The following is a 26,372-nucleotide window of genomic DNA, read 5'->3' as shown; positions in this document are numbered from 1 at the left end:
GACTGAGAGGGGGTAGTGCTAATAACATCATTAGAAATAGGGAAATTAAGATGGGGAATTGGTTTGGGAAGGAAGATAGTGTTTTAAATATCTCAGGTGGAAATTTCGATCTGACAGAAATTCAGGACTGAAGGTTGGGAAAGAGCATGACTTGGGATGGAGATTCTAGAATCAATCATTTTTGCCTGAAGGTAATAGCTGAATATGTGGGATTGATGTAATCAGCAAAGGAAGAGAACATGGGAAATAGATTTGACTTTATCAGTCAATTTGTAGATATAATTTATGGCAACTTCCATAGTTTGTTCATTGAAAGGTTCTTTCATAGCGTTATTATGATTTATTCAGATTGTTATTCCATTATCTTTAATATTTTATTGAGTATTTGATGTACACACCATTGTCATATAAAATTAATATCTATGACTTGGTTATTAGTGAAATGATGGCTTCATACCTGATATTATTAATCATATTGAATATTTGCCATTCAATCTATGTTTTATTTATTCTGTACTTTTTCTGGCAGTATTTTTTTAAATAAAAAGTCAATAAAGTACTTTGCAAAAACTACCACCTTGTCAATAGTAAAATAATGAAGTCAATATTTTAAGAACAGAAGTGTTTTTTCGAAGTAATTTCCTTATAATTAAGCAAACTATTTGTTTCGAACCTTCTATACCTATATTTAGTTGGACAGAATTCTAAGAGTTGGAGGTGAGGCAGTGAATTGGAAAGATGTCCCATGCAAAAGAAACGGAAAGAGGAGTGTCCCCAGTAAGGAATGGGAAGAAGGCTTGCTCCTTCCTTCCTCCTTCCTTCCTTCCTTCCTTCCTTCCTTCCTTCCTTCCTTCCTTCCTTCCTTCCTTCCTTCCTTCCTTCCTTCCTTCTTTGCATTTCTGGCTCAAAGATAGAGAGGTAGAAACTGTCATAACCTCCCCAAGATGATTTTAGGCAAATTATATCAGCAGTTATCTAGCTTTCTGGTTCCAAGACCTTTTTACACTCTTAAAAATTTAGGACCCCAAAGAGTTTTTGTTTATGTGGCTTATATTAGAAAATAAAAATGATACAGTGTTTGTTAACTCATTTACAATGGGCTAATTCATTAACCCATTACATGTTAACATAAATAACATTTTATGGAAATAACTATATTTTACAGAATTAATAGGAAAACTGGCATTGTTTTATATATTTTTGTTAAGTCTCCTTAATGTCTGGCTTAATGCAAGACAGCTGGGTTTTTATGTCTGCTTCTGCGTTCACTCTGTTGCAATGTTATTTTAGTTGAAGTATATGAAGAAAATCCAGCTTCACACAGATTGTAGTTGGAAAAATCTTAGTATTACTATGAGAATAATTTTGACAACCTCTGATTTATAAGAATCTTAAAGAAGAAAATCACAATTTGGAATTAATATTCCAAAACTAAAGTAACTACTTTGTTCCTTAGTTGACTACTCCCTTCAAGTTGTTTTACTGGAGTAAACAAAGGCACCCCCTTCTTTGATCAATATCTTAATCCTTTCCTTTTGGAGAAATTGGATTAAGCTAATAGTACCATGGGCAGCTAGGTGGCTCAGTGGATAGAGTGCTGGGCCTGAAGTCAGGAAAACCTGAGTTCAAATCTAGTCTCAGACACTTACTAGCAATGTGATTTTTCCACCCCCCACCAAAGTCACTTAATCCTCTTTGCCTCAGTTTCCACATCTGTAAAATAAATTGGAGAAGGAAATGGAGACCACTCATGTATTTGGGGGGGGGGGGCCTAGGCAGTGGGGTTAAGTGACTCGCCCAGGGTCACATAGCTATAAGTGTTATGTGTCTGGGGCTGTATTTGAACTCAGGTCTTTCTGACTTCAGGGCCGGTGCTATCTACTGCACCACTTAGCTGGCCCTCCTCTTGTATTTTGCCAAGAAAACCCTAAATGGGTCAGGAAGAGTCAGATGCGACTGAACAGCAGTCATACCAATTCCTTCAGGGAGTAGATATATAGGAGATTGCCCTTAGGTGGGTCAATAGCCCTATCTGAGGGTACTACTTGTCTAAATTTTTATTACTATATTTAATCCATTTCCCTAAGAGAGGCCTTTGTTATTTCTTAATATTTTTAAAGAAAGTATAAGTGAAGTTTAACTATGTTTCCAAAATGGCAAAATATTTCCTATTCGGTTATCTGTATGCTCATCAAATACCCTGTCCTTTACCTTCAAAGACACCAAATCCCCTTACATATTGTGACTTTCTCTGTACAAAATACATAACCTGGCATTAAGCACAGCACTGCTAAAAAGAAGCACTTAGTGCCATAGGAATGTTTAGTGACAAGAGTGTTGGAAAGGGAAATGAGCATTTCATTGTCACCATGAGCAAGTGTTTTAGAGCCCCAATTTCTTTACTTGTAAAATGGTGATAATACCTGCCCTAACTACATTAGAGGGTTGTTGTGAGGAAAACACTCTGCAGACCTTTACTCCCATTTATAGAATGCTTTATTATTATCCCATGCAGTAAATAAATGTTGTGATGCTCAGAGGTTACTGGCTAGACTCAAGTGTTAGCTTGGGCCATTGCCAACCACCTAATTTGCATCTTGGAAGCTGGCAAAACAAAATTATAACAAAATTTTGCAAACAACCCTACTGTGTCATTTGATTCTTCTGAGGATATTGTAAACCTTGGTTGATTGGGCATCATTACTCAGGTTGTGCCAGTATTTCTTTATTCTTGCCCTCTAAACAGTCAATTAGTCAATCAGTCCCTGAACATTTATTAAGTCCTTACTATGTGGCAGGTACTTTGCTAAGTGCTGAAGATACAAACAAACCAAAATATTTTCTGCTTTCAGGAGCTCACAGTCTAATGAGGGAGAAAACATGGAAATGACTAGGTATGAACAAGATATATGAGGGATAAAAAAATTGGTGGTCAGTAGAGCCAATACCGAGGAACCCGGGAAACCCCTGGTAGTCACAAAAGTGCTCTGATCATTATGTTCTTCTGTGACATTTCCACCCCTGCTCTAGGCCTAACAAATATACCAGAGGTGTAGATCAGCTTTATCCTATTGTGATAGCTTTGTTATTCTTCAATTTGCATATGGGACCAGAGGCATGAGAATTATAGTTAGTTTGATTTGTTTGTCTCTATTTTCAGTATAAAATGAATTCTCTTTCCCCATATGCTCTTTCACATGAAGATGAAAGACTTATGGTATTATTGATTTGTATTTCTAGTCAGTCTAGTTAGTAATATTGAGGAAGCCTGGAAAATTTTAAGTTAATTGAAAATAGGTTCTAGTTAAATTTGACATTAGCCACTCTGTAGAGCAAGAAACCGAACCTGGAAATGAACTTGTTATTAAAAAATATTTTGGTAAAGGTATTTTGATATAATTGGTTTCCTTTGTAATCTTATGCATTTTGTATTGTGTAAACTGTTACAGAATTATTACAGAAAATTATTATGGCAAATTATTACAGAAAAGCAGCTTACATAACAACTATTTAATCACAAAATGGAGTTGTTCATGCTAAGTTAATGGGGTCCATGGGCTTTCACAGACTGCTAGAGGGGTCCATGACACAATAATCGTTTAAGAACCCCTTCTGTAGACTGACTTATGTTTCTGGTATTTAAACTTCATTCCTGTTTTAGGAATGACAAAGCTATGGTGCCATTAATATTCAATAACTTGACTCAACATCACATCACCAGTGGCGGAGCTAAGCCAAGAGCACAGACTTTATTTGAAGTCCACTATTTACACAGTGAAATTTTTTTTTCTGGAATATGATAGGATTTTTGAAAATTTTTTTAAAATGATGAATCTAGAGGAAGACAAGTGGAAATTTGTAGGTGTCTGTGAGGCTAAGAATGGAGACAGGCCTATAGGAAAGAAGAAAGTAAACATTTCTAAGTGCCAGGCACTGTGCTAATCAATTTTAAATATTCTTATTTGCTCCTGATGACTTAGAGGTATGTGCTTTTACCCTCCCCATTGTCAGTTGAGGAAAATGATCTGGACAGTTGTTAAATGACTTTCCCAGGGTCACACAGCTAGGAGGTGTGCAAGGCTGGATTTGAAGTCAGGTCTTCCTGATTTCCAGGCCTGCCACTCTATCTACTGGGCTACCTAGCTGCCTCTGGGAAGGGAAAAAATGTGGTATAATGAAAAATATACTGGCACTGAAGTCAGATACCCTGGGCTTATATTCTAACCAGATGCTTACTTCTTGGGTGACATTGGGCAAATTGCTGCCTTTGTGGGCTTCAGTTTCCTTTTCTGAAAAATGAGGGGATTGGGTTAGAATGGCCTCTGAGGTACCTTCTAGCTCTAAATGTATGATTCTCTGAATGGATTCCAACTTCAACTTTTTTCAAATGCTGTTGAACTTAGGTTCTTGGTTTTTTTAATGTTAAATGAGGTAATGCAGAATTTTTGTTCATTTTTCTGTCGTGTCTGACTCTATGTGACCCCATTTGGGTTTTCTTGACAGAAATATTGGAGTGATTTACTGTTTTCTTCTCCAGCTCATTTTACAGATGAGGAAACAGGCAAACAGGGTTAAGTGACTTGCTCAGGGTCACACAGTTAGTAGGTATCTGAGGCCCCACTTGAACTCAGGTCTTCCTGATTCCAGGTCCAGGAAGGAGATGTCATGACTTGCAAGAGAATTGGATTTAAGTGAGGCAGGGCTGTGCAAGGTCACCAGCCTCACTCTCTCTCCCTCTGAGCCATCTGAGTCCAGTGGTAAGATATGGATTAGGAGGACTGGAGATGGCCCCAGATGCAAATGGGAGGCGTTGGCCTTTTTAAGTTAAGGTCTTTCCCAGGTCTTAGTTTGTCTTAGGTAATCATTCAGTGATTAAAGCTAGGTAAAAAATGAGGTAAAGATTAGTCTCTTTCCCCTAGTCAAAAAACATCAATCTGGGAGGGGAAGACCCAGTTTCTGACCAAAACAGAAACAATTGCTATTTACACTTACTCTGAGCCATCAGAATTCAAAGGAAGATCAAGTGAAGCTTGGGCTGAGACCTATTGTTGGCCAATCAGTTAGAGCCAGAGTGATTTCAGGGTTTAAGGCATGATCCATAAAAAGAAATCTAGCCCTTAAACACCAAGATATGTTGCTAAGTTTCAGGGATCAAAATTTGTATTCCTTTGGGCAGAGCACCCAAAGGTAAAAGTATCTGTGGACAGAGGGAAAGAAGGGAAAGGGGGAGGGAGAGAAAAAAGGAAAGAAGAAGGAAGGAAGGAGGGAGCTGCTGCATTGCTCAATTGGAACTAGAAAATCTGGGTCGCTAGTGGGGCAGCTACTACTACTCACAGGTTGTTTGTCCTTCATTCTCCAAGAGGCTTATGACATTAGGAAGATCAAAATGAAGCATCTTTTGTAGAGAGCTTATTCAGAACACTTCAGCTTTTCTTTGGGCTAGGGTTTTTTCCTCTCTCCACATCCTATATCTGCTTTGTAAATGTCTTACTTTTCCTTTGTTCTCTCATTATGGCTTATTCCCAGTTTTTCACATTTACTGGGAAAAAGATCAGTTTCCACATTGGCTAGGTATACAGGAGTCTCTGTAGAGGCTAACTCATGAGCAGTTGATAATTAATTCTTGGCCTTCCAAATCCAGGCAGAAAATCTTGAGTGCATTAGATATGCCACTAAGGGAACAGACTCATTGATTTTAGAATAATAAAAGAGTTGATACTGTAAACGGCCAAAAGGAATTTTAGCAGAAGCTTTAATTCTGGAATTTTCCTAATCTCATGTGAAGGATTTGAGAGTTGTATTTTTTTTCTCCTCCTTTTTCTCTTCTGTTCACTTCCAATCCATTCAGATATAGCATAATCTTATTCAATGTTATCACGGTATAAGATTGATCAACATTGCTTATATTTTCAGATTTTTTTCAATGTATTGATCAGTTTTGCTCATTTTTTTCTTTTTCATCTTTGTAATATGGGATGTCTCTTTGGGAAAGAGGAGGGATACAGGGGAAATTTTAGGTGGTGGAAAAACAAAAGATAAATTTTTAAAAATCAAGTCAAATCAACAAAGCAAATTAATAAGCATCTAATAAAGTCCTACAGAGTTCCTAGGGATACAGAGAAAGGTGAAAGATAGTTCATACTTTTAAGAAGTTTAATTTCTCATGGGGAAGAAAACCTGCAAACAACTTTATACAAACAAGATATATACAGGATACTTTGGAAATATTCAGCAGAGGGAAGGGAAGACACTAAGGTGGAGGAAGGCTTCTTGTAAAAGGTAGGATGTTAGCTTAGACTTGAAAGAAGCTAGGAAGCCAGGAGTTGGGGATGAGGAAGGAGAGGGAGAGTTCCAGTTATGGGGGACAGCCAGTGAAAATTCACAGATGTAGGAGACAGAGTGTCTTGTAAGAAGACCACAAGGAGGCCAGTGTTAACTTCATTACAGAGTACTTTAAAAAAATTGGCACAGTGGATAGAGCTCTGGGCCTGCAGTCAGGAAGACCTGAGTTCTAATCTGGCCTCAAACACTGTGTGACTCTGGGCAAGTCATTTCACCTCTGTTCGCTTCAGTTTCATCATCTGTAAAATAGGGACAATAATAGCACCTACTCCGCAGAGTGGTTGTGAGGACCGAATGAGAAAATAACTGCAAGTGCTTAACATAGTGCCTGGCACATTTGTTGTTGCTGTTGTTGTTGAGTTGTGTTTGCCTTTCTGTGACCCCATTTGGTGTTTTTTTTGGGCAAAGATACAAGAGTGGTTTATCACTTCCTTCTCCAGATCATTTGACAGATAAGGAAACTGAGGCAAACAGGGTTAAGTGACTTGCCCAGGGTCACACAGCTAGTTAAGTGTTTGAGGGTGGATTTCAATTCAGGAGGATGAGTCTTCCTAACTCCAGGGTCAGCATTCACTTAGCTGCCCTCTTGGCAGACAGCACTATGTAAATCCTTGTTGCTATTTGTAATTTGGATCACTTTATGTGGTATACCAACGTGAGTACTGGAATAGGAGTCCTTGTTCTAGTTCCAGGTTCCAGTTCTGACAGCTACTTTTGGGACGTTGGGGCAGTCATTGAACCTTTGTAATCCTCAGTTTCCTCATCTATTAAAAAAAATCACTTTCCTTCCTATTTTAAATAAGTTATTGTGGGAAGTCAAATGAAGTATAGTATATGGAAAGCATGTTGCAAAACATAAAACACTGTGCAGACATTAGACAATATGATTATCACTCTCATCTACATTGGGATTCTGATGGGTAGGTTTTATATCTTTACACTGGTACCACCATAGCTGTTATATTAAAGGCGTTCATGACCATCTTGTGCTAATCCAGCCTCCTGCCCTTCAGAAGGAAGACACTCCTGAACAAATTCACAAGGGAAGGGCTGGACAGATTCATACCCTTATTTCGACCAGCTTTGCAGGAGAAAGCCATTTTGCTTTAGGACAGAAGCATTCATCACTATGTAGAACAGTGCTGTATACATAACCTCAGATTTGGACTTTTAATCTTCTAGGCCACCTACAGATTTAATAAATCCCAACTCTAACATCGCATCCAGTTTTAAGAGACAGTGCCCCTTTGCAGTCTTATTTTTAAGACATGGCTTTCCATACTTGGTAGGTGGAATCACCAAGATTAATGTCTCTGCTTTCTACCCTCCAGGACAAATGGAACTATTTCATTCAACCTTGTCAGTTCAACAAATATTAAGTAGTTACTTTGTATGTATAGGAAGATAGTTTAGTCATTTGGGATATCAATATAAGTAAAACAGCACGGTGATGGGTTCATTGGTGGAAAATTAAACAGCCCATGCCTTCAAGAAATTTCTATTCCCCTTGAAATGGATAAACAGTTGCCCTAAGGTCACATAGCCAAAATTTAATAAAAACTGATATTTATATGCTACTTTGCTTTTGCAAAACACTCCTAATGTGTTCTCACTTGATCTGTACAACATTCTTGTGAAGTGGGTAATAATAATTGTAAATACCTGTAATAACAGGTATTATTGCCTTCATAGTAGATAAGATGCCTACCATCATGCTTCTAGTAAGTCTTAGAGGCAAAATTAGAAACAAGTTCAGTATTCAAATGAACTCCGTGTCTAGAATGCTGTTTTTCAGCCTATACTTTGTTGCCTTTCTCTACTTGAGGGTGAATAAATTGCCCCTTAGCCTTTTCTTTCCCAGGCCTACATCATTCTTCCTTTAGCCTTACTTCTTAGGGCCTGTGTTCAAATTCATGAATCCTTTTTTTTTTACAATCATATTAAACATATTTCCGCATTAGTCATGTTGTGAAAGAAGAATCAGAACAAAAAGGTGAAACCACGAGAAAGAAAAAAAAAGAGAAAATAGTATGCTTCAATCTGCATTCAGACTCCATAGTTCTTTCTTGGGATGTAGATAGCGTTTTCCATCATGAGTCTTTTGGAATTGTCTTAGATCATTGCATTGCTGAGAAGAGCTAAGTCTGTCAAAGTTGATCATCACACAATATTGCTGTTACCATGTACCATGTTCTCCTAGTTCTACTCACTTTACTCAGCATCAGTTCATGTAAGTCTTTCCAGGTTTTTCTGAAATCTACCTGCTCATCATTTCTTATAGACCAATGGTATTCCATTACATTCATATACTACAGCTTGTTCAACTATTCCCCAATTGATGGGCATTCCCTCAATTTCCAATTCTTTGCCACCACAAAAAGAGCTGCTATAAATATTTTTGTACCTGTTGTCTTTTTCCCTTTTTTAAAAATTCATGAATTGTTCCAAGTCTATTCCTTCACTGGAAAGGTTTTAAGAAAATATTATCCTAGTTAATTGTATTCTAATATTAAGAACCACTGCTTGACCCCAGGAACCCACTCTCTTCTTCACCCAGGGGCTCCTCTGTTACAGATCCATACATGTGGTTGAACTTGGTTCAGTTCTCTGAGATCAGCCTCTGATTTGGAATTGGGGAGCTCAGTTCTCTTTCCTTCTATTCTCTAACACCTTGGGGACAAATTATTTAGAGCTTAGGTTTTGGCTGATCTATAAAGCATTCCCCAGAAAGGGGAATCAGTAAGGCATTCCATGTATGCTCCATAGGACATGTATTTTTTCCTCAGCTGTTAAGTGGCACAGTGGTTGGAGTGCTGGGCCTGGAATCAGGAAGACCTCATCCAGCCTCAGACACTCACTAGCTGTTTGACCCCAGACGAGTCACTTCACCCTGTTTGCCTCAGTTTCCTTATCTGCAAAATGAGCTAGAGAAGGAAATAGCAAACCACGCTAGTATCTTTGCCAAGAAAACCGCAAATGAGGTCACAAAGAGTTGGGCACCACTAAAAATGACTAAACAACAATGAAACACAAAAGACTTGAAAGGGCAAATTGACAGTAAGACATTAAATAAACAGCATTGATGACTTCTGTTATTGATACTTATAACCATCTATGCATGTTATGATTTTTGGGATTACTAATTAGGCATTTTGTATTTCACCTCTGGTCTTTAATGTCTGCCTCAGAGTCCACATCTTCCAACAAGGATGACTAGGAGCTTGGACTTCTCCTCCTGTCAGTGGTTCTTTTCTCTGATGAAAACATTTCCTATGCTCCCAGTTTATTGCAGAAAATAGGATAAAGCAGAAGTCTTAAAAAAAAAAAGATCAAGCCCCAGAGGCCCAGATTTATCTCTTTGCATCGGTCTCCAATGACTGCCACCCACATTTACCTATTTCTCTGGTAACGCCTTTTCCATTAGTTTCTGTAGCTAGGCTTGGAATGAGGAAGACCTGAGTTTAAAAACAGCCTCAGATACTCACTAGCTATGCAACCCTAGGCAAGTCATTTAACCGCTGTTTGCCTCAGTTTCTTCGTCTGTAAAACAGGGATAATAATACCACCTGTTTCCAAGGGTTGTTGCAAGGATCAAATGAGATAATAATTATAAAGTGCTCAGCACAGTGCCTGGCACGTAGTAATTGATATAAAAATGTTAGCTGTAGAATGAGTGCTTTATTGTGTTATCCACTGAATGTTAAGTGGGAATTCAATTCAGCAATTTAACAGACCTATAACACATAAGGTACTGTGCTAGGCAAAAGAAATTTACATTTTAATGAGAATGTAGTATCAGTTACTTAACATTTATGAAGCACCTTCTTTACCAGGTTTTAATGAGAATGTATCATCAGTTAATCAACAAACACTTAGTAAGCACCTGCTGTGTATCAGGTACTCTGTTAAGCATTGGAGATGTTGTTTGTCCTTTGTTTTCTAAGAGGAACACTAACATCATGGGATGATGTCTTGACTTGGGCCTGAATTGGATTTAAGTGAGGGAGAGCTACACAAAATTGTCAACCTCACTATCTCTTCCTGAGACATCGACATTCAGGGGCAAGACAAAAGTCAGGATGACTGGTGATGACCCAGGATGCAGTAGATGACCTAGGCATCTTCAATGTCTAATGCCCTATAGTGCTGCTTCATGACTATTGGAACAAATTGTTCTCATCCATCCATTCATTCTGCCAGGGAAGTCTTTTTTTTTTTAATTTTTATTTTTTCAATTTTTTTTTCCATATGCTTTTGAGTTGAAAATTTTTCTCCCTTTTTCTCCCCCCTATCCTCCCCAAGACGGCACACAATCTGACATAGACTTTACATTTACATACCCATTAAACATATTTTCACATTAGTGAAGTTGTAAGTAAAAATTAAAACCAATAGGAGGAACCATCAGAAAGATGAAACAAAACTCAACAGAAGATAAAAATTAGTGAGAGCGATTCGACTTCTATAGTTATTTCTTTGGATGTGGACAGCATTTTCCATCCCGAGGCCTCTGGAGATGTCTTAGATCCTCGTAATGCTGAGAAGGGTTCAATTTAACATTCTTAGTCATTGCATAACTTGGCTGCTATTGTGTACAAAGTCCTCTTGGTTCTGCTCACTTCACTCAGCATCAGACCATATAAGTCTTTCCAGGTTTTTCTGAAGTCAGCCTGTTCATCATTTCTTATAGCACAATAGTATTCCATTACATTCATATACTACAACTTGCTCAGCCACTTCCCAATTGATGGGCATCCTCTCAATTTCCAATTCTTTGCCACCACAAAAAGAGCTGCTATGTATATTTTTGTACGTGTGGGTCCTTTTCCCATTTGTCTGATCTCTTTGGGATATAGCCCTAGAAGTTCTATTGCTGGATCAAAGGGTATGCACATTTTTGTAGCCCTTTGGGCATAGTTCCAAATTGTTCTCCAAAATGGTTGGATCATTTCGCAACTCCACCAACAATGTATTAGCGTTCAAATTTTCCCACATCCTCTCCAACATTTATCATTTTCCTGTTTAGTCATGTTGGCCAATCTGATAGGTATGATGTGGTACCTCAGAGTTGTTTTGATTTGCATTTCTCTAATCAATAACGATTTAGAGCATTTTTTCATATGACTATAGATGGCTTTAATTTCTTCATCTGAGAACTGTCTGTTCATATCCTTTGACCATTTATCAATTGGGGAATGGCTTGTGTTCTTATAAATTTGTCTTAATTCTCTATATATTTTAGAAATGAGGCCTTTATTAGAGAGACTGGTTGTAAAAATTCTTTCCCAATTTTCTACCTTCCTTCTAATCTTAGTTGCATTGGCTTTGTTTGTTCAAAAACTTTTCAATTTAATGTAATCAAAATTATCCATTTTGCTTTCCGTAATGTTCTCTATCTCCTGTTTGGTCATGAATTCTTCCATTCTCCATAGATCTTATAGGTAACTTATTCCTTGTTCTCCCAGTTTACTTATGGTATCAGCCTTTATATCTAAGTTTTTGAACCCGTTTTGACTTTATTTTGGTATATGGTGTGAGATTTGGGTCTATGCCTAGTTTCTGCCATACTCTTTTCCAATTTTCTCTGCCAGGGAAGTTTTCACATGCTTGGGGTAGACATCCCCCAAATTCACCAACAGTTTTGAGGCCTCAACCTGGTTTAGCTCATCTGCTGAAAACAGTTTACCAGGGTGTGGCTGCGGCACGTGCTTCAGTGTGAGAGTTGGGTGAATCAGGTGGACACCAAAGGTCAATGAACAGCCCTGAAAAGGGTTGGACAAGCCCTCACACCAGAGATGCTAGACCCCTTGAATATCCCATGCACACTAGAGATAAAAACACAACGAATGAAACAATTCCTCTATACATGGAGTTTCCTTTTAATAGTAGGTTGGGAGATATAGATAGGTAAGCATGTAGAGAATAGATAGGTTCATAGCTTTAAAGCTGGACAGGACCTTAGATGCTGTTGAGTCCATCCCTTTTATTTTACATATGAAGAAAGTGTGGTCCATAGAGGTTAAATGACTTGCCTGAGGTAACAGCTAATTAAGTATCTGGGTGGGATTTGAGCTAAGATCGTCCTGACACTAAAATGATTGCTCTGTCTGCTACATACTATTGGTGCATCTCTCAATAGAAATCAAAACTACATCATTAATTGCAGATTAGTCTGTGATCAAGGGCACTTGATTTGGGCAAATTGGGAAAGGCTTCATGTAGATCAGGCTTGCATAACAAGCAGCCCACAGGCCCCTTGTGGCACACCAAAGGCTTTTAGGTAGCCTGAAAACATCTTCAATTTTTGCAGGCTCCCAAAATCCTTTGGTGTGCTCCTGGGCGGCATTGTGTAGACTTGATGTAGATAGTGGTACCTGAGTTGTGTCTAGAAGAAAGAGAGGGAACTCAAGTGAGGTCAAGTGAGGAGGGAATGCATTCCAGACTTGGAAAATGGCCAGTGCAAGGATGTAGATATGATAGATGAAGTGCTATGTGTGAGGATCTGAGAGAAAGCCTGTTTTGTGGCATCACACAGAGTTAAGGGGGAAGGGTGAGAATAGAATAGAAGTAATATACAGTGAGCCTGGAAAGATAACTGGGGCCAGATTGGGATGGGCTTTAAAAGTCATACCAAAAAGTGTATATTTAATGCTAGAGCCTTTACTGAAGATGTATTATTATGTTCTGGGGAAAAGGAAATAGGTTAGCTCTTTTAATTTACACGTAAGTAAACTGAAGCCCAAATAGTTTCATTTGCCCAAGGTCAAATAGCCAGTTATTGACAAGGTCAGGATTTAGAATGCATGCCTTTAGTCCATTTTTTTATTTGACAGCACCTTCTATACAATTTAGCACAACTTATATTGTGTTAGCCTCTAATTGCTTCCTATAGGCATGTTACTTATCCTTATCATCATGTAAGTCATAAACTTGTGGGCAGAGACCGTGTCTTATGCTTCTTTTATTGCCCTTGAAGTGTTCGGTAATGGCTAGTACCCCACCAAAAAAAATTGCTAGTTAATTGATTGTTTCCTCTCTTGATTAAGGGTTCAGTGCTGTTCAAGTGAGTGAGACCACTGTTGAGTTGTTTTTTTTTTTAACCTGTGTATGTTTTGTTCATGCTTTTGGGAAAAATTAAACAGCAGGATTTTTATTTACCCTTGCATACTTTTGCATTTGTGTGTATGTGTGTGTGTGTGTATGTGTGTGTATTTTTTCTCCTAAGTATTCTATTCTATGTTTTCTGTTAATTCTCTGTTCATTAAAGACCTTTTTTTTTTTTGGTATGTGATTTCATTGGTGTAGAGAGGAAACTAGCTTTAATAATGCAGTCTACAGTAATCTGCAGTTTATGGTATTAGTTGACTAGGGCCACATAGCCAGTATGTGTCAGAGTTAGAGATGCCAACCTAGATCTTCCTGACTCCCAGCTGGACTTTATCCAATACTTGGCCATACTGCCTATCTAATCATAATAGATAGTTTAATAGTGATAACTTGCCTGGGTTGCTGTGCTTAATCATTACTGTCAATTTCATTAGTATCCCAGAGGGTGATGCTTTCAGTTAATGTGCAGAAAACATGTTGAACTTAATAGAGAATTAAACTTATATTTGTCCAAGGGATGGAGGACAGACAAATTGATAAGGACAATAAGCAGGAATTTAAACTGTAGCTGGGATCTCTAGGCATTTTCTACAGTTGAGAGGTAAATAGAGTTGGTGGGGTAACTTTGTTTCTTTTCTTTCTTTCTTTTTTTTTTTGTCTGCTATAGAAACTTAAATTTGGGGGCGGGGAGTAGGGAGTGGAGGCAAGAGAAGAAATATATCCAGAGGATAACTATCAACTTTGAACTGAGGTTAGACAGCTTGTCTCTTATATTTAAGTCAATAAGAAAAGATTAATATCAAGATAAAGTGATACAGACCAAAAGGAAATGCTCACATTTACTGTATAAGAACCTGGATTTCAGGAAACTCATCCTAATTCACAAATTAAACTTTGCAAAACTGATGATGTGTTTATATCATGTTTTATACAGGGTCATTATCATCCAAGGGCCTACCTAAAACCAAAGAGAAAAGTCATGGAGAGGGGTAAGTTACTCTTTACTTTTAGGTGGTGTTAAAGTTGCAAGTTATTTTAGGATTAGCCTACCCTCAGGCTGGATAATTCTGTTTTTAATGCCAAGTTCTTTTGTGGGAACTTTTTTTCCCATATGGTGTGTCACAAGGTTTGTACCTGAGTGGGTAAATTCAACCTCAGCCCAACCGAGGTATGTGAAGTAAATGACCTGGAGCAAACCACATGCAGCTGATAAAATAACTTCTGCCTATGGCCTCCCACAAGCAAGGGCAGAAATACACCTCCTTCCTCCTCTTTCATTTCTTTCCCCTTTGGAGAGCTTCATTGATGAAGAGGGAAAGAGGAATTCTAAATTAAATCTTGGTCCTGGTTGGTAACAACTCTCCCCCTCAGATTTTGCATAGTTAGTTTTATTTTTATCCTGGACCCAAAAGAAACAAGAGACATTTGCTCATCTTGTATTACAAAGCTCATGGCTAAATATTTGTCACCATAAAATAATAATAGCTCACATTTGTAGCACTTTAAAGTTTGCTGTGTTTTACATACATTATTGCACTTGATTCTTCCAACAACTTTGTGAGATAGGTGCTATTATTTTGCCCATTTTATAGATGAGGAAACTAAGGCTCAGAGAGGGTAGTAACTTGCCAAGGGTCACACAGCTAGTGTCAGGGGTAAGATTCCAACCCAGGTTTTAATAGTTCATGCCCAAGTAGAAATATTCTTGTGCCTCTTTCGGGCTTATCTTTGTCCCCTCTGGAGAAGTTATGGCCAGCGGTGGGTCTTACAGGGTATACACAGTTTAGTGACTTTTGGGGTCTAGTCCTCAACTGCATTCCCAAATGTTTGGCCCACTTCATGGTTCCACCAACAGTGCATTAGTGGTATATCTCAAATACATGCTGGTTCTGTGATCCTGGATAAGTCACCTAACCTCTCTTGAGCCTTAGATTTCCTCATCTGTAAAATGGGGATAATAGCGGTACCTACTTCATGGTGTGGTTTTGAATATTGAATGAGATAGTAAAGTGCTTTCCAAACCTTAACACACTTTATTTACTTTGTACATATTAACTGTCCTTCTTGGCTATCAGACCATTATCAAAGAAATTTGTTGTAAAGATTTTTAGACTAGACTAGACTAATTTCTACCAGACTATTTTGTTGTTTCCTTTCCTTTCCTTTTTTTTTTTTTTTGGCAAGGCAATGGGGTTAAGTGACTTGCTCAGGGTCACACAGCTAGTGAGTGTTATGTGTCTGAGGCTAGATTTGAACTCAGGTCCTCCTGACTCCAGGGCTGGTGTTGCCCCTATTTTGTTGTTTTCTAAACACCTTTTCTCTTGTAATGAGTCCTTGCTCTAGTAGACAGTGGCTTTCGATTTATCAGACAGTGTGCCACTATGTTAGATTGCTTCTTGGTCTTGTTTATCTAATCTGCTCCACTGGACAGTTTTGCTGTGTTTTAATTACTACTCAGTAGTTTTGATGATTGCTGCTTTTGAGGCACGAGACTTACTTCTTTGGTTGATGAAAGTGATTACAGTTGTAAATTTTCCTTTTAGGACTTTTTTTGGCTACATCCTAAAAGTTTCAGTTTGTTGTCTTATTGCTATATTTTTCTTTGATAAATGTTTTTATTCTTTCTATAATTTATTCTTTGTTCCATACCTTTTTAGGATTATGTTATTTATATTCATTTGAATTTGAATTCTTTCTTCAAATGTATCTTACTGAGTATAGTTTTTATTCTGACCTGGTTAGTAAAGAATACGTTTAACATATTTGCTATTCTGTATTTGTTTATGAGTTCTTTCTGCCCTAACAATATGGTCAGTTTTGTGGTAAAGCTGCCATACAAAAGTAAGAATTATGTGTACTCTTCATGATCCCCATTTAGTAATTCCAAAATTCTATTCATTCTCTTTCTTATTTATTTTTCTTTGATTTTTTCCCCTGATATCATTTTTTTCCTGTTTGTTACTCCTTATAATTTAATGAGCTTTTGCTTGTTTTATGTACAGTGCCATTTGGTATATATTCATATTTAACACTGATTTTTATTTTATTATCTATTGACCCATTAAGTATATTGAAGTTTCTTCCTTATTTCTTTTAACTATGTGTTTTTATTGCCTTATCTGAGATCATGATTACCACCCCTACTTTTATTTTTTTGGATAGGCAGTGGGGTTAAGTGACTTGGCCAGGGTAACACAGCTAGTAAGTGTTATGTGTCTGAGGCCAGGTTTGAACTTAGGTCCTTCTGAATCCAGGGCTGGTGCTCTATGCACTGCACCTGTAGCTGCCCCCACCCCTACTTTTTAAAATTCATCTGAAATGTAAAAGATTCCACTCACTCCAACATTTCAACCCTATGTGAATCTTTATGTTTCAAGTGAATTTCTTGTAAACAATAAGTGGTTGGATTCTGCTTTCTAATCTATGCCGCTCACTACCTTCCTGTTTTATGGATGAGTTCATCCTGTTTACATTTGTGGCTCTGACTGATAGTTGTATTTTTCCCTTCCTTATAATCTCTTTTGATTTTCCTTTCTTTGCTTTCCTTTCCTCCCTTTATAAAATAAAATAAGATGTTGAAATAAAGGGAATAAAATTCATGCTAGTAATCTGTAATTAGAGTTGCCTGATCCTGTTCTTCTACCCTTTCTTTCCTGTCCCTCCTCCCCCATCAGTCTTCTGTAGTTAAAAGTTTCTTTTGCTTTTAATGACTCCCTTCTCAGTTTTCCCTTTCCCCTGAAACTGCTTTCTCTCCATTCCTATTCTCCCATTGATTTGAATGCATTTTTTAAACACCAAACTCGTGTGTGTGTGTGTGTGTGTGTGTGTGCGTGTGTGTGTGTGTGCGCGCGTGTGTGTTCAATCCTTCTTTGTTTGGTTCAGATAAAAGGGAGGTTCATGCTATGCTTGCTCTCTCTACAACGTCCTCCATTTATGCATAGTCTCCTTCTTCTTGTATTTATTTTGCATATTCCTATATGTGTACATGTTGTTTCTCCAATAGAAGCAAAGCTTTTGAGGGCAGGGACCATTTCATTTTTGTCTTCGTATCCTTAGTAATATTGTGCTTGGCACATACTAGCTGCTTATTACATGCTTGTCGGTTTGGTTGACATCTAGTAGCAAAGTAATACCAAAAGAGCTATATTGTAGGACTCCTTTGACTAACAAGATTGCAGGAGTTTCTATATTAGTCTGACTTCAAAACTTATTAAGTAATTTTAGGCTGTTGAATGAAACAAAGAAGAGATTGAACTACTTTAAATTGTTTATTCTGTGAAAAACAGTATTCTTTATCCCTGGGAAGCTGCCAAGATGAATTCATTACTGTCTGTGCTCAAGACCCACATTTTCAGTGTTTGTTTCTTTGGGTAGTAGAAAGCAGATTAGTCTACTGTTGGGTTTCTTCCATTGGTGGTTGGGGTATACTCATTGGCAGAAGCTGTAGGAACTCTGATTTAGTCCTAGGAAACCCTCCACACAAAATTTTGGTGAAGCTGGGCCAGTTTTTTAGCCATCTTTCCTAGGAGTTTTAGTTGCTGTTTAGCTCAGGTTTTCTGATGAAGACACTTTTCCTCTTCCTAGTAAATAGAATACTAGGGTGGGGGAAGGGAAGAGAATAAGCCTGTATATAAGCTACTCTGTTTCAGACAGTATGCCAAGTGATCCTGGGCAAGTCACCTAACCTCTTTAAGTTTCCTCAGTTATAAAATGGGAATGATAATAGCACCAGTCTCTCAGGATAGTTATGAGGATCAAATGATGCAATATTTGGAAGGTATATAGCCCAGTGCCTGGTACATAATAGATGCTATACAAATGCTTTTGGAAAGGAATGAACAAGCAACCTGGAGAATCTGGACTGTCCTCATGCACTTTATCTGAGTTTTGAAGGAAATTCAAGGATTATAACAATTGGAGGTAAGAAAAGAGAGCATCCCAGACATGAAGGTCAGCCACTGCAAAGGCATGGTGATGGGTTTTGCTACAAGGGAGCAATCCCCAGCAGGGTCTACCATGCTTAAAAGGCTTTAATTGGGGTCTGAGGCTATGTCTGTTTGTGGTGGCCAGTAAAGCTAAATACACAGAGGCTCATTACTGGTAAACAGACTCCTTGGTGATCTGTCTTTTGGCTGTGGCAAGTTATGGAACAAAAATTCAAAAGGACACTTAGTTTTGCCTGACCACCTTCTCTTTCAGCAGCAATGGTGGCACAGAAGTGATAAGAATTACTGTTTGTAGACTAGCGCTAAACATGGACTTAACTGTTAGTATTCCAAATGTGAGATCCTTGTCCAGTGGCCGACAAATATACATACTATTTAATCATACAAATTTTGATGCTTTCACTCCAAATGAAATTAGAAGGCACAGGTTGCCATGTGGAAGATTTGCTCACAGTTTCAAAGCAAATAAAGGAGCTGGGACAGGTGGTTTTATTGTGTGTTTAAAGGCAACCAGAAGTATTTCATGGGACATTTGGTTTCAAGAAATATGCTATAAAAATCATTCCATGTTTTTATGGTCATGTAAGAGGTTGTAAATTAAATCCATAAAAACCAACCAAAAGAGAATATATTCAAAGTGGAGTAAGTATCTGGAATTTCTCATCAGGCCATCATTGTTGCCCATGATCAGACAGTGTCCATCTACTCTTTGGGTCTCTGAAATCCATTTCACTGTATATTGAGCCTTTAATTACCTAGTAAATCTTAGAATTATAGATTTAGACCTGGAAACAACTTTAGAGGTCAAATACTCCAAACCATACTTAAAGCATGAGCCTTATCTCAACAAGTAGCTTCTGTCTTAAGATTTCCAGGCATGGGGAAGTCACTACTCCCTGAGGGACATCACATTCTAAGAGTTGTGTATGGAGTCAATGAGGGTATAATGACTTTCTTCTCCTGAGAAGAAACCTACACTACACTAGTAAATTTTGTTTCAAGGCCATATTGCTAGATCCAAGATGGCATGGTAGCAGGAAGCAATACAGCTGAGTGCCTCCCCCCAAAAAACTCTTTTAAACATGTACAAGATTGAAATGTACCACAGTGAATCCTGATGGGAAAATCCAAGAAAAAGTCATACGGAAGCAGAAAGGAAGGTCTGCTGACAGCGGGGAGGGTGTTTGTCCAGGAGCACATTGTTTCACAAGTACACCACTGAGTACCAGGGCAGCAGGAGGTTCCAGACTCATACTGGGGTTCCATGTATGAACAGGTACACTGGCAGCTTTGTCACCCACTATTCAGTCCTAAGCCCAAGCAGGAACAGGCTACAGAAAGGGACCTGAGCCCAGTTGTGGCATTCCAAGCTAAAAAAAATGCTACAGGTTCTAGGCTGAGAGGAGGAATTTCAGCAGCAAGCAGCAGCAGTATGACTCCAACACCAGGGACAGAGCTGTATTTAAGTTCCAGCTGCAGAGGAATAACCACAGCAGTAATCCTAGACCAAAGAGAAGCCTACAGTTCTGTCACTTAGAAATAGCAGTGCTTTCCAGCTGTCTGAAGGTGACTGTGTTAAGCAACAGTTGGTATACTGTTGCTCAGAACCAAACCTAGGCCAGGAACTTGGAGAGCTCAGACCTGAGAGTAGTAATTGTACTTTGCCCTGGAACAGACTACTTTGGGAACACTGAAAGTTTGTAGATCCCTAGCCTGAATGGTTCTTTAGATATTGGAATAACAAAATACTCAATACCCGCAAGAAAGCAGCAGGACCAGCCCAAACCTTTCCTCCAGAAGTACACAGAGCCCAGGGCTAACATCAAGCTTGGAGTCAGAAAGTAGGTTGGAAGAATGAGGAAACAAACAAAAATATAATCCCACCATAAAAAGCTATTATGGTTTCTGCTTAACATGACTTAGAATTACTCCAATATATCCACAAGTATTGCCTCAAAGGAAAACTCAACTAGAAGATGAAGCAAGAGGGTTTTTTTTAAAAGAGTTTAAAATGTTTTTATCACATAAGAGCTCTAGAGAAAAAAAATAGAAAATAAATGAGAGCTATGGAATAAAGAATTGGAAAGGTAATTAAAAGCTTGGCACAGTAGGTATCAAACCTTGGCCAGACAACAAATTCCCGGAAAATTATAATGACCCAAATAGAAGCTAATGACTCCATGAGTCAACAACAAATATTAAAACAAAGTCAAAAGGTGGGGGGAAATGAAAAAAAAAATATGAAGTATCTCATAGTAAAACCACTAACCTCAAAAACAGATTGAGAAGAAAAAATTTAAGAATCATTAAACTACCTGAATGCCATGACCAACAAAAGAACCTAGGTAGCATATTTCAAGAAATTTTAAAAAGAAAACTATCCAGATCTTTTCAAGCCAGGGCAAAATAGAAATAGGAAGAATCCACTGGTCACCTCCTGATAGAAACCCTAAAATAAAAATGTCTAGGAACATTGTCATCAAAATCCAGAGCATCTAGGTAGCAAAAACAAAACAAAACAAAAAGTTTTGCAAGCAGCCAAAAAGAAAAGTTCAGGTACAGAGGGAGCACAGTCAGAATCAAACATGATTTAGCTTCTACCATTGTAAAAGAATGGAGAGTCTGGAATACAATATTCCCAAAGGCAAAGAATAACATCCAGCAAAAACTAAGTAAAACCTATGGGGGGGAGGGAGAGGATGGACTTTTAATGACATAGAGAACTTCCAAGCATTCCTGCTTAAAAAAAAAAAGACCAGAGCTATGTAGAAAATTTTATTCAAACACAGATGTTAAGAGAAACATAAAAAGGTGAACAGGAATGAAAAATGATAAAAGACATTAATCATAGCTAGCACTGATATATCGCCTATTATATGCCAGACACTGTGTAAATGCTTTTAAAATATCTCATTTTATCCTCCCAATAACCCTGGGAAGTAGATGCTTTTATTATCCCCATTTTACAGCTGAAGAAACTGAGGCATACTGTTGAAGTGAATCTGATAAACTGCTTACATTCTAATAAGGGGAAATAATACATGTCTCCCCTATGACCCCATCATCATCAGAAGTTATAGAGGGAGTCTAATTAGACAAGGCTTGGGAATGGTTCCATTCTGTCTCAATTTTAAAAGAAGAATAGAAACAGAAGGGAAAAGGAATACAGGGAGGTGGGAGAGGAAAAGGAAAGTCAGAGGAAACTATCTCTCATAATCAGGATGCACAAATAGACCTTTATACAAACAAAGAGGGGAGACTGGTGGGAGAAACAGATGATAATTGAATCTCACTCTCACTTGAACTGGGCAGAGAAGGGAAGAATATACCCACAGTTCGGTACAGAAATACATGTCACTCAATAGAGAAATAGGGACAGGGAGGAAGAAAGGGAAAAGGAAATAGGAGAATTAGAGGGAGAGTGAATTCGGGAGAGAATAGTCCTAAGCCAAACAAACTCTAAGAAAATGCAAACATATTTATATCTCTTTTAGAGGAGGCAAATTATGGGAGTAACCATAAATTCTTGAATCGTTAGACAAGAAATGGTCTACAAATATGATGGAATACTATTGTGCTGTAAGAAGTTAAGGAAGTAAGGGACCATTTGGCAGCCTCCTTCCTGAGTAATTAGAACTCTCTTCATAAAGATAATTGTTAACACACCTAGAAAATGGCTGGACAAAATCTACTAAAGTTTCATGGCTTATAAAATGATGAGTTCAGAAATATTTTAACATATTGGAAAGATCACCAGAATTAGAGCCAGAATATTGGGGTGTTAAATTCCAGTCCTTACGACCATGAGCAAGTCTCTTTCACTCTCTGGATCTTAGTTTCCTAGTCCATAAAATGAGTCCCTTCCCTGCTTAAAATTCTGTAATATATGAGCAAAGATAATAGCCACTGTATCCTTAAAACCTGCGGTTTGGAAGACAAGTTCAAATTTGGCCTTAGACACTTCTTAGCAGATAACTTTGGGTAAGTCACTTAACCTCAGTTTGTCTTTGTTTCTTCAGTTATAAAGTAGATACTAAGTGTCGCTGGTTGGATTTGAACTTGGGTCTTCCTGACTCCAGGCCTAATAGGGTTCTATCCACTGCAGCACATTCTATTCACAGGGTTCTGTCCTGAGTGCCTACTAATGGCACACTGGAGCCTACTTAAAGAGGGACTGAATAACCATGGTGTGAGTTATTCTTCCCCTTTCCCTTTTGCTAACAGCAAAAAGATAAGGCAGTAGCTAACATGTTAGATACTAATTGTAATGTTGCCAACGATGGCTAAGTAACAACCTTTTCATTTCTTCCCTGAGCAACTTAGGCATTCCAGAAGAAATGATAAAAGTTCAGTCTTCCCTACAGAGTTACAGTATCCAGAAAGCCATTATTTCTTCCTTGGAAAAATATTCTGAGAATGACTTGTTCTTTTATGCTGACACCTGAGTAGAATTTATTATTTTTATATGATGGTTTTGTGTCCCAAGATGTCTTTGTCAAAGTGTATCATTCTTCATCTTCTTAGTCATATAGCTGCAATGTTCTTCTTTTTTTAGTCAGTGAAAGATTCCAGTTTAATCGAGTATATATAAAATCAGTTTTTCTGTAAAGCATCACCAAAAATTGTTGGAACAACTTGAAAAACAACTCATTAGTTAAATATTGGCGTATTATATAGCATTCCAGTGGACTAAAATGGTGAAAGCCTTCTTGTGCCAATGTCAAGGTCAAACTATTTTTAGAGTTAATTTTAACCCTAACTCTGGGAGGCTGTGGTTGAAAAATCCTACATGCTTTTACGTTTAATTTGTTATGTAGCTTACATTTGTTGAATATTCAGTTAGCCTTTTTATTTTTTTATTTTTAAAGATGACAGTTTTCCAGAATATCCAGCATGGTAAAGGAAATTTTTTTCTTTCTTTCTTTCTTTCTTTCTTTCTTTCTTTCTTTCTTTCTTTCTTTCTTTCTTTCTTTCTTTCTTTCTTTCTTTCTTTCTTTCTCCTTCCTTCCTTTCTTCCTTTCTTTCTTTCTTTCTTTCTTTCTTTCTTTCTTTCTTTCTTTCTTTCTTTCTTTCTTTCTTTCTTCTTTCTTTCTTTCTTTCTTTCTTTCTTTCTTTCTTTCTTTCTTTCTTCCTTCCGTCATTTTTTCCTTCCTTCCATCCTTTTTTTTTTTTTGGTGAGGCAATCGGGGGTAAGTGACTTGCCCAGTGTTACACAGCTAGTAAGTCATGTGTCTGAGGCCAGATTTGAATTCAGGTCCTCTTGACTCCAGGGCCAGTGCTCTATCTACTGTGCCACCTAGATGCCCCTAAAGGAAAGTTTGAAGTGCAGTTTGAGCCCATTGCTGACAACTGTTTGCCGTTTTTCAAAGATAAAAAACTTTCTCTGGTCGTTTTTAATCCTCAAGTCATTGTTGAGTTGTTTCAATTGTGTCTGACTCTTTGTGACTCCATTTGGGATTTTCTTGGCAAAGATACTGGAATGGATTTGCCATTTCCTGTTCCAGTTCATTTTACACATGAGGAAACTGAGGCAAACAGATAAAGTGACTTGCTCAGAGTCACACAGCTAGTAAGTATCTGAGGCTAAATTTAAACTCAGGTCTTCCTGATTCCAGGCATTCCAGGGCTTTATCCTGTCCTGAATTCTCAGAAAGTTATGTCATAGTATAAGCTCTGGAAGGTTCTACCAGCCTCCAAGTCAACTCTCAGACTAATCTAAGGTCAACCCCACCAATGGGCTGGCCACTAGATAATGAATTCTCTGGCCATGGCAACTCATGAAAAGCAGCATGTTTGAGTGGATAGATTCCTGAATATGGTATCAGGAAGACCTGAAATTTCCTGAATTTTTAAAAAATTGTTTCTTTATCATCTCAGTTTCCCCTATATCCTTTCTTCTCCCAGAAAGCCACCCCTTATAAAAAATTTTTTTTCTAAGATTAAAAAACCTTGCGAACTCAAATGATACTATTTGTCCTTTTAACCTTTTTAAACTGAGCTGGACCCCTTTATCTCTGTAACAAGTCAACTTGAGCATATATGCCATAATTGTCCATATCCCTAGTTTCAGGCCCCTGGAGGAATATTAAACGCTCTTTTAAAGTTCCATCCTCAGTGCCTTTTACCACCAAATAGTCCTAATAAAATCAGTGTGGTAGAGTTCCTAATGGCCTCCCAGATGTCTTTTAAAAATCCTAGGTAGTTCTTCCCTTCCGCACAGTTCTTAGACCACTCTGAAATTAGAATCTGGTGGGGATTGGGGGGAGGTGGCACAGACCTTCAGTAGCTTTTAGACCCTGAATCACTATTGCCCCCAATAAAGCAATTATTAAAATTCAACAAATGATATAATTAGCATTTATAATAGCTAATAGTAATAGCTAACATTTAATAGTCCTTACTATGTGCTAGATTAAGTACTTCACAATTATTATGTCATTTATCAACTTCAGAGCATGGTTCTTTTTTTTTTCACTCCTTCCTCTAATTATTTATTTTTAGCATTTCAAAAAAATTTTAGTTCCAAATTTTTTTTCCCCTCTAGCCCTCCTTCCCCTAGGTATTGAGAATGTAAGCAATGATATCAGTTATATATGTGAAATTAGGCAAAATGTTTCCATATTAGCCATATCACAAAAAAGCAAAAAAGACAAAACGAAAAAAAAATTATACTTTAGTTTTCACTCAGAGTTCATCAGTTTTCTCACTGGGGGTGGATAGTATTTTTCATCATGAGTCATTTGGAATTGTCTTGGATTGTTATATTGATCGTTGAGTAGCTAAGTCTTTTACAGTTGATCATCATTACAATATTGCTGTTTTACTGTTACTGTTATGTTACCGTTTGGAATGTTCTCCTAGTTCTGCTTACTCTACTCTGCATCTATTCATATAGGTTTTTCTAAGTTTTTCTGAAATCATCCTGCTCATTATTTCACACTATTGTACTCCATCACAATAATATACTACGCCTTGTTCAGCCATTCCCCAACTGATAACCATCCCCTCAATTTCCAATTCTTTGCCACTATAAAAAGAGCTGCTATAAATTTTTTTTGTACAAATAGGTCCTTTTTCCTTTTTCTTTGATGTCTTTGGTATTTCTTTGATCTATTTGGCATCTAAGTAGTAGTATGGCTGGGTCAATAGGTATTCACAGTTTTATAGCCTTTGGGCATAGTTCCAAATTGTTCTCAGGAATGGTTGGACTAATTTACAACTCCAGTGCATTAGTGCCCCAAAATTTTCCACATCCCTTCCAGCCTTTGTCAGTTTCTTTTTAACCTAATCTGATAGGTATGAGTCATTATCTCAGAGTTGTTTTAATTTGCATTTCTCTAGTCCATGGTAATTTAAGAGAATTTATATATGATTGTAGATAGCTTTGATTTTTTTCTTTTATCTATAATATATAGATACAGATTTTTTGGGGGGAGGCTAGGCAATGGAGTTAAGTGACTTGCCCAGGGTCACACAGCTAGTAAGTGACAATTGTCTAAGGCAGGATTTGAACTCAGGTCCTCCTGACTTCAGGGCTGGTTCTCTATCTACTGCGCCACCTAGTTGCCCCAGATTTTTTTTCTTTTTAAAACTGTCTTTTCATATCTTTTGACCTTTTATTAATCGGGGAATGACTCTATTTTTATAAATTTGGCTAGATTCCCTATATATTTGAGAAATAAGACCTTTATCAGAGAAACTTGGTATAAAATTTTTCTACTTCATTGTCTATGTACCTTTTAGAAAGGTATATTTTCCCTTCTTAAGTCTTTTAATTAGATTTGTTTTTACTTTTACTTCGTCTAAGATCATGATTGCTACCCCTGCCTTTTTCACTTGGGCTGAAGCATAATAAAGTCTATTCCAGCCCTTATTTTAACTCTGTGTGATTTTCTGTTTCAAGTGTGTTTCTTGTAAGCAATATGTTGTCATATTCTGGTTTCTAAACCATTCTGCTATTTACTTCCATTTTATGAA

At 37.6% G+C, this 26,372-nt stretch overlaps 1 protein-coding gene across 3 annotated transcripts in view; it reads left to right on the top strand.

The window, feature by feature from the left end:
* Positions 1–26,372, top strand: part of PRRG1 (proline rich and Gla domain 1) — a 135,938-nt gene that overhangs the window by 49,333 nt on the left and 60,233 nt on the right. For all 3 annotated transcript variants that reach the window (XM_078146587.1, XM_078146588.1, XM_020979884.2), the window contains one exon: positions 14,384–14,438. In XM_078146587.1, coding sequence (XP_078002713.1) covers positions 14,384–14,438 — 55 coding nt within the window. The remainder of the gene's footprint in view (positions 1–14,383; positions 14,439–26,372) is intronic.

Source organism: Phascolarctos cinereus, unplaced genomic scaffold (genome assembly GCF_003287225.1).
Source record: "Phascolarctos cinereus isolate Bilbo 61053 unplaced genomic scaffold, phaCin_HiC Scaffold_726;HRSCAF=1367, whole genome shotgun sequence".
Classification (NCBI taxonomy): Eukaryota; Metazoa; Chordata; class Mammalia; order Diprotodontia; family Phascolarctidae; genus Phascolarctos; species Phascolarctos cinereus.
The sequence above is the reverse complement of the archived record's forward strand: the minus strand, read 5'-3'. Positions and strand labels throughout refer to the sequence as shown.